Genomic DNA, 9,219 nt, shown 5'->3' with positions numbered 1-9,219 from the left:
GTAACTAAAACTTGTATAAAATCCACACGCTCATGGGACACCCAAACCCATTTCCATAGTGTAATATTGCCACAATCATCCCCATCCCCATAATCATAGAGATGATTATTTGTATGATATGGAAATCATGTATTCAAGATACAACTTTACCATAGATTTTAATTAAACACAGATTTCAACCCCATAATCAGTTTTTGTAGTTTGCTCTACTTTATGATAGTTGAGGAATCAATCCTGCATCAAGTTTAATAGTGTCTCCACTAGGGATGGATGGTCTATGAGCAGAGATTCTAAAGAAAGTGATCAAGTTAAATCAGACACACTTGCAATGCAGTTGAGTAATTTTATAGTTTTACAGTGGCAACAACTAGAATCACCAAGAATTTTCAAGTAGTTGGAGAAATTAAGATACAAGTAAGACACAGTGATGGGTGGAGCAAGCTAGTTATGATCAGTTAGTTGTTCAGGGGACCTGCTGCTGCTGGCTCGATGCTCATCCTCAGCTTTGTTTTCTATCTCCAAGTAACTGAGGTACGGGAAGTTTCGCCGCCAGGGTTTGTTTTCATCGAAAGCACGTAGATATTTCAAACGCAAAATCTGAACTCTCCACTTCTCACCAGTAGGACTCTCCTTGAAACTAACAAGCTTTCCTCCCCTAATGTACAGCTTGCTTAAACTCTTAAACCCAGCAGGGTCTAACCAAGCTGGGTCGGTTTCAGGGATACACCAAAGATCCAGTTTCTCTAATTTGAGAGGAAAGGGGAAAGAAGACTCACTCGTAGCAGATTGCTTTCTTGATTGTTCTTTTGGATCCTGTGCTCCTCTTTCTCCCCATGTTACCGATAGAATGCGAAGATTTGAAAACTTACTCAACTTTCTAAGCTCTCCCATATAATCTTTGTTTCTGATATATATACTCAGCTTTCTAAGTTGCGTCAATTCAGCAAGGTTTTCAAGCTTGCAAGGGCCTCTTTTTGAAGTTCCTACCACAAAACCCTTTAGCACTTGGAGCGAAGTCAGCTTCTCCAGGCCCTTGGGCATGCTCTCTAGCAAGTGGCACTCTGATATATCTAGATGCGTGAGCTTCTTCAAAGATGAAATGTCAGATGGTAGTTTCTCCAGATTGTGGCATGCCCTGAGATCCAGTATTTCAAGATTAATGAGCTTGCGGACGGAGGAAGGTATTTCAGTGATTCTTGAAATTCCTCGCAGGCTGATATACTTCAAGTGCTTCTTGCTCTCCAGAGCTTTCCAGAAGTCTTCATTTTCGACTTCTATATGGTACTTGGCTGAATCCTGCCACCTCCCAAGCTGAAGAACCACAATTTTGTTCTCCTTTGAAAACCAGTCACGGGGGATATTGAGATATTGCTCATTCACATTGAACAAAGTCAATAAACGACTACCTGAACTGTTGTGATCCTGTCTAGAAGCCTCCCCATTTGGAGGGGTTTGCTTTACCAAACACATGCGGCGATACCTGGTGCCGTGATTAGCAGGTAATCCTTTGTCATCAGCAAAATCAAAGAACTCAGCCCTTTTTGCAACCGAGATCAGCATAAGGCGATTCCAAGAGTGCATTGTACAGCTATCCACAATAGGATTCTTATTTGGCTTGTATTTTGCAATTAGAAGGCCCTTCTTGATCAGCTCCCCAAAGATGCGTTCTCCATCTTCCGTCTTGGTTATCAAACCCTCCCCAAGCCACCAATAAATCAAGGGCCTCTTTTTGATGATCGATTTGGGCGGAAATACGGAGAAACATAGCAGACACAGCTTGATGTTACAACCAGGAATGCGATGCTTCTTACCATCGATGCCAGTAACATCAATGCCAGTAATGTTGTCATAGCTCAACTGAAAACGAGAAAGTGCTGAATCTTTAAGTATGCGATGCTCCACCTTTAATTCAGACCATTTTTCTGAAATCTCCATTTCCTGAGCCTCTGACTCATTATTTTCGGGTGATTCCTCGCTCTTCTCTAATTTCAAACGTTCGAATACAGAAACGTGGGCTGTTATCCTATTGAATTTGCCTGAAAGAGGGTGCTCCTTGGGAGGATGTGCGGGATCTCCTCGGCTGCCATCACTGCCGTATTTAGAGTTGGCGATCTCTTCTTCAAGAGCAGTGAAATTCTCCAGGAGATTGTCTTCCTTTCTCTTGAGGTCACGGAACAGATCTTGTCTTTTCTCAAAGTACTCTCTGATTTGTTTCAACAACGCATGATCTTGGGTGTTGGACTCTGGCACTGGAGGATCTCGAGTGTTGGGGACTTTGATCCCTTCCTCAGAAAGAAGACCAAGCAGAATTGGCACAGCATCCTCAAGTTTTCTTCGGATCGGCATCGTTGAAATTGGAAGAAGAAGAAGAAGAAGAAGAAGAGCGGAAATGGTAAGTCTCAGGCTGTTCAGAGGGATGGGATAGGAAATTAACATAGAGGGAGAGAAACTCAGAAAAGGGTTGAGTAAAGAATCTGAGGACGACTTTTGACTTGGAAAGTTCGCTCTACCAGTCGTTCTTTATCTTTTGGGTGGGCCATGGAATACTATCCACCATTCTAATATTTGATTTATTGCTTATGGTACTTCATTTGGGGATTAATTTCCGAAAAAAGGAAAATATATATATATATATATATATATATTTCATACACTTATATAAAAATAATAATAAAATAAAATATTTTTAAAAATAATTTAAAATTTTATGCCCTTAGCTATAAAGATCATACCTAAAATAATAAAAAACAATACATATATCATTAAAAGATATTACCCAAATAATCAAGATAATATTTTTAATTAAAAAATATCCGCTAATTATTCTTAAATAGTTAGTTGAAAATTTTATTTTATAAATTAGGTTTCGGTTTCTATTTTATGGTTCTTTTTATAGGAGTATATGTAAACATACTTTTCCCTTTTATTGGTTAAATACAGCATGGGACATGGCTAGTCCAACTACCAAAAATGGACCATTCTATTATTGAGCCAGTGTAGAACCGAACCAGCGATTGGGTCGAACCGGATAAAACCGGACAGTTCACTCTGAACCGCTCAATCCAAAACCATTGCAAGATTTCTTCACATGTGAAGCCCATCAAACCCATCTACTACCAAGCCTAGTACATGTGTAAGCTTTGTAAGCCCAAGGTTGTTGCAAGACTTTTATTGGAGACATATAATTAATATTTATATTCACATTTATTTTATCTTATAAAACCTTTAAATAAATGTTAGTATTTACACTCACATTTATTTTTATAATAATTATATAATGACAATTATAAAAATGATATACATTAATTAATATAATAATTTTCAAATAATAAAATACAAAATTTGAAAATAAAATTAAATATTATAATTTTCTTTTTATTTTGAACATATCTTCATACTTATAATATATTTAATAAAATTTAAATATTAATATATTTATATTTATTATTTAATTTGGTATATCAAATATAAAAATAAAATATTATTAAAATTTTTAATGTTTATAATTATTTTTAATTTTATATAATATATAAATTATATTTTTATGACAACACCGATTCTATCTGGTTTAACCATTAGTCCAACTAATGAACTATGAACCGATAACTTTTCCGATTCAATTAATAGTCCGATATTGAAAATATTGGTCTCATAATTTATTTTATCTTATATTCAATCAAATATGAGATATGATAAATTATGAGATAAATTATTCATTCTTTTTTTATAATCCTTTCTATATAGGATATGTTATCATAAATTTATTTTTTTAATCAAATTTTTTTCATATAACTAATTTTGAAAAATAATTTTTTTTTATTAAAAAATTAAATTTGTGGTTAAAAAAAACTAACTAAAAAATATTTATAAAATATATTGTAAAATAATACTAATCTATGTATTATTTAATGTATAAATTATTTTTATATATTGAATAACATAAGATAAAAAAAAATATTTATAAAGTTTAAATATTGAAAAATAATATATATATATATATATATCATTCATTTTTTTGCCAGGTGGAAGAACTTTAGAGAGCCATGTGTTGCCTCAAGATTGGCCATTAGGGAATCACTGTAGTGGGCTAAAGATGCAATGAGAGAATGACACGTGCATAGGGAATATTCTGAGGTGGTTTGCAAGAAATGGGAAGAGCTGCAGACGGTTACGGGGGTAGGGAATATTCTGAGGTGGTTTGCAAGAAATGGGAAGAGCTGCAGACGGTTACGGGGGAGTGTGTTATGTTGCCTGAAGAGAGTAGTTGTTGTTGGTTATAGAGGAGCATGTTCTATTGCTTGGGGAGCAAGGGAAAAAGGCTTGAGAGGATCAGTTGAGGAGAGGCGGAGCAAGGGAAAAAGAAAATTTGAGAGAGATGAGTGTTCTTTGAAGAAGAGTCGGGTCATAGCTTGGGGAAGAGGAGAGAGCTTTTACAGAGGAAACGAGGAACAAGGGAGGGAGATTCTCACACCTTATGTTCTCCATTTTTTACAGTCATACCATGCTTCTTGCTGATATTTGGATGTTTGTTTTGACGCTTGAATGTATTAAGCCTATTTCCCATTTATGTTTACTTGGTCTCTGTTTAGCTTGTATGCGTTGCATGTTAGTTATGCCATTGTTCATGTGTTAAGATCACTCAAACCTTCCCACTAGCTTTTAAAGCTCATTGACATTTATGGAATGGAGCTAGATTTGACAGTATTTTTTTTTTTTTTTTTTGTACATGCTCTGTTTTTCTTCACTTTCTCCTTTGTTTCTAGTATTTTTGGAATGTTGGGTATCATGTTTGGGTTGGCTATCTGGGTTGGGGTGTTTATGGGAAAGCTCAGGTCGGTCCAATAGATTCAGCTGTGGAAGAAGTCAGTGATCGGAACTCTATTGAAGCAATCTACTACAACCTAGTGTTGCTCGATCTTTTGAAGAAATGCCTTTTGTTTTATCTAGCATCAGGGTCTTTAAGGAGATGGTTTCCAAATGTCAAATAAAATTTCAATTCTAGGCCTTGATAGAATGAGTCATCTGAATGTGATAAAAGAGTCCTTCTGTGAAGCCAAACATGGGGGATGACTGTTCTTGGAATCATTTCTGAGTTAGGCATCAAGGAATGACACAAACTAAGGATATTCAGCCTTTTGTCTAATGGAACTGGAAGGGTCAAGGCTAGATTTGTTGGAGACGATGCTCTGAAGGTTGTGTTTCCTAAGAATTGCATGGAAGAAAATGTAGTACCTGCAGTGGTACATGTAGGACCTAAAGATCAAACAAACTTGCTGAATGAGGAATGTTTTAATCAAAATCAGGTCTGGTGGACGAAGGGGGATGTTGTGAAGGGCTTCCTTCATGTAAAACCTTTGAAGATCATAAATCAGAGAGATAATCTGGGAATGAGTTTGGATCAAGTACACTTGGTAAGCATATTTTGATTGATGAAGAGGAAGTATTTCTCAATGGGGTATCCAAAATTAGCAAGAAATATCATCTGGGTTTATCAAGCTCTGAAGCAGAAATTAACCATAGAAGAGGGTAGAATGCAAATGAGGGTTTAGCATGAGATACAACAATGCAGTCCCACTTTGGTATACCTCAAACCCACATGCATGCTTCCAATTTGCATGGCCACCCAAAATCCCTCCAAAGCTTCTATCAAATATCCATATTCTTACTTGTCCATGGTGTGCATCAGTGCTCTCCTTTTCTTCACGTCAGGAGGGGAGACTAAGGTTCTTAGCTCGATTCGCTACGCCCAAATTTGATCTCAACTTCTAGAGACTTAAGTGAGATCATTCCAGACACCGTCATTTTCGATGATTTCAAGAGATTTTCACCAACAACTGCTACTATTAGCTCCTCACTTCTCTTAGGCATTTGCAACTTGCACGATACAATTTTTAAGAGCGTAGTGGAGACTGTATTGGTAGATTTAGTGTGTTATGGATTGGAAAGCCCCAATGCTCGAATGTCCTGCTTCTTGAATAAGGCTTTGGTAAACATTGGTAGCGACCTTATGAAACTAGTTCCTGGTAGAGTGTCTATTAAAGTGGATGCTCATCTTGCTTATGACACACATGGCATTATCATGAAGTTTTTGTCAAGTTGCAGCTACTCCTCAAGCTGGTGTTTCTGCTATTCAGATTTTTGTTGGTCATGTTTAGGATTGGCCTACAATCATTCTGGTGACCCTGAGATAGAAGCTGCTCTTAAAACAAGGGAAGATCTTGGTTTGGCTTTAGTGACCAAGGCTTATAACTACATCCATAAACATGGAAACAAATCAAAGTTGATGGCAGCCACGGTTTAGAACAAGCAGGAATTGTTCAGTCTTCCAGGGATTGATTATATCATTGCACTATTGAAGTTTATGTGAAGAAGAGCTTGTGAAGTGGGACCAGTTGGACTTTGCATCATTCATGGGCCCTGCAACTGTGGAGCTTCTGGCTATTGGACTTGAAGGGACGATATTAAATCCCATGGCTGCTATGTTTGGTGGTATTGTGGGGACAGGAGGTTGTGAAGGCATGCTCTGGAAAGTTTCATCCACTTTTTCAGTTCTTCTACTTCGTCTCAATAGAGTCACTTCCTACAGAGGCACCAGATTTCAATGATTTCAAACCATTGAATAGTCGTTATGATGCATAGATCTCGGTGTTTGGGTCTAAGCTATAGAAGAAACTAGAGGATGTTGTAGTGCTCATGGTGGGATCTGGTGCGCTAGGTTGTGAGTTTCATATGGCAATCAAGGGAAGCTAACGATTACTCATGATGATGTGATTGAAAAAAGTAACCTTAGTAGGCAGTTCATTTTCCGTAATTGGAACATTGGGCAGGCTTAATCCACTGTTGTTGCTTCTATTGCTCAAACAATAAATCCTAGTCTCCACATTGAAGCTTTGCAAAATCGTGTGGGCTTTGAGACAGAGAATGTGTTTAATGATGCATTTTGGGAGAATTTGAGTGTCATTATCAATGCACTAGACAATGTCAATGCGGGGTTGTATGTTGATAAGAGGTGTTCGTATTTCTAGAAACCGCTGCTTGAGTTAGGAATTCTGGGTGCCAAGTGCAACACGTAGATGGTAAACCCTCACCTGATAGAAAATTATGGTGCCTTAAGAGACCCACCTGAGAAACAAGCTCCCATGTGCATGGTGCACTCTTTCTCACACAATATTGAGCCTTGCATGATGGGTTTTTGAGGGCAGTTGAGTGAGTTTTGGATACAGAATATGATGTTTAAAGGAAATTGGTGGAGAAGTATCCAAATTACACTTTGGATTTTACTGGTCATCCCCTCGGATCAAGGGTGATTGCACTATTGACAATGGTGATGGTGCATAATAAGGATAAATTAGCCAATATTGACCAGAAGAGGATTAGGTACTATGCAATTGCACCTGCAAGGTGCATGTCGTTAAATTTGGCAGTGAGATATGTAGATCTCATCAACTCTGTTGTGCTCCAGTATGACTTTCTACCCCGGACAACCACCCCCTTGGAAGACATTTTTAAGTCACTGTTCTATTTGCCATGCTTATTATGCCTAAAATGCATGAGAGATATATGCATCCTTGAAGAGAAGATGCTCAGAGATCCTAAGAGGTTGTATGCACCTAGTCGCCTCTATCATATTGTTGAGATAAAGCTTTTCAGGATGGGAAGATTTCCCCCGGTTATGAGGACAGTTGTACCTGTAGATGGGAGGTTTGAGCATATTGTTCTTCTTGGTAATGCCACTTCCGACCATGCTATCATTTGGATAGAGAGAGAAGCCCAAAGAACTCCGGATTTAATACTAGGAAAAGATAAGATCATGGAGATCCCAACAAAATAGAAAATGGAGAGGCATGAGACTTTAAAGAGAGAATACAGTGAGGAGTAGTACAAGGCTGCATTGCAAATGGTTGTTACATTAACTGTCCCCCGTGCTTGCTCACCTTCTCAATATGGAACTTTCAGTGATCATGAGTAATGGGAGTATTCTAGCATATCAAGTAGAGAAAACAGGATGAAAGACCATACTCAAAAGAATAAGCCCTCGTTCTTGCTAGCATCACTCCACCCTGAGCCCACTCTTACGTGTTTCCAATTTGCACTGCCATCTTTGGCATGCAACCCTAGTAGCCACGTGGCTTTCTTTCATTTATTCATTTTTTATTTTAAAAATAACTTCCCCAACCCCATTTTGCAAAATAATTTTCCTAATTCTAGTTTTTCAAATAAATTTAATTCTTCAAATTTACATCCTTAGAATTTTTAGGCTTACCAAAAATCCCATTTTCCAATAAAAGTTGCTGCCATTTTCTTCGACAAGCAATTTTTACATTTTCCTTAATTTTTAAAAATGTTTTAAAATAAGCATGAATCAAATTCTATAATTCCAAGTAATGGAATTCATGGAATTAATTCATGCCAAAATAAATCGGGATTTGGTAGGGGCCCAACATTAGTGATGTTTTTATTTTCATTGACTGATTGATTGTCGTGCTTGATTTATTTGCTTTGTGACACATGTGATTATCTTGTGTTCGTTTACTAACCTTTATTTTCCATGAAGCAATCAACTCATTACTCAAGTACACTCTTTACCTTTCTTGTTCATTCAATTATTTTTAGATTGATGTTCTTTTGGTACCCATGTTTAATTAATCAATTGTCACACTTGCTTCATTTTATTTAGTAGAGACCCATTTTAGGGGCTTATAAGGGTGCTACGGTTTCTGTCGTACCTTCCCAATAAGTAACCTGACCCCAGATCCCACTCGATTTTCACAGACCATCTTTTCCAAATAAGGAGTCATACTTATGGTTTTCTTTCTTATTTTGTTTTCCTTTTAAAAATAAAATAAAAATAAGTGGCAACTCTAAGTAATTTTGTAAAAAAATAATTTCAAGTAAAAAACGAGTTCGCCATCTAGTGAAAGCACATGAGCAGAAATATGGGGTTCACAAAAACATAACTATAGACCCCTCTTGGACCAAGGGATTTTTCTCATACCCGTAGAGGTTGGCTGGACATTTCATTTGGAGCGGGGGATGGCTTCTAGGTGGGTTGCATGGGAGATGTGGCGAAGGATGTGACCACCTTGCCATGGTGGTGGTTGAAGTTGTGGAGCTGGTGGTAACGTCTTCGCTGAACCAAGAGCAGGAGAACTGGTAAAAGCTTGAGAAAGAAGGAAAACGTGAGGAGCTGTAGAGGGTATGGAGGGATTTAGAGCAAAG

General features: G+C 37.4%; 1 protein-coding gene and 2 pseudogenes across 1 annotated transcript; 2 read left to right on the top strand and 1 right to left on the bottom strand.

Annotated features, from left to right (window-relative positions):
* Window positions 1-291: 291 nt before the first annotated feature.
* LOC117908985 (disease resistance RPP13-like protein 4) lies at window positions 292-2,432 on the bottom strand. Its single transcript, XM_034822868.1, has one exon. The coding sequence runs from the start codon at window positions 2,344-2,346 to the stop codon at window positions 442-444; it is 1,905 nt and encodes a 634-aa protein (XP_034678759.1). The 5' UTR covers window positions 2,347-2,432; the 3' UTR covers window positions 292-441.
* A 1,716-nt stretch (window positions 2,433-4,148) lies between these two features.
* LOC117910994 lies at window positions 4,149-6,605 on the top strand (annotated as a pseudogene).
* A 373-nt stretch (window positions 6,606-6,978) lies between these two features.
* Window positions 6,979-7,969, top strand: LOC117910993 (annotated as a pseudogene).
* Window positions 7,970-9,219: the final 1,250 nt, after the last annotated feature.

Source organism: Vitis riparia, chromosome 3 (assembly GCF_004353265.1).
Source record: "Vitis riparia cultivar Riparia Gloire de Montpellier isolate 1030 chromosome 3, EGFV_Vit.rip_1.0, whole genome shotgun sequence".
Lineage (NCBI taxonomy): Eukaryota > Viridiplantae > Streptophyta > Magnoliopsida > Vitales > Vitaceae > Vitis > Vitis riparia.
This window is presented reverse-complemented; position numbering and strand designations above follow the sequence as displayed.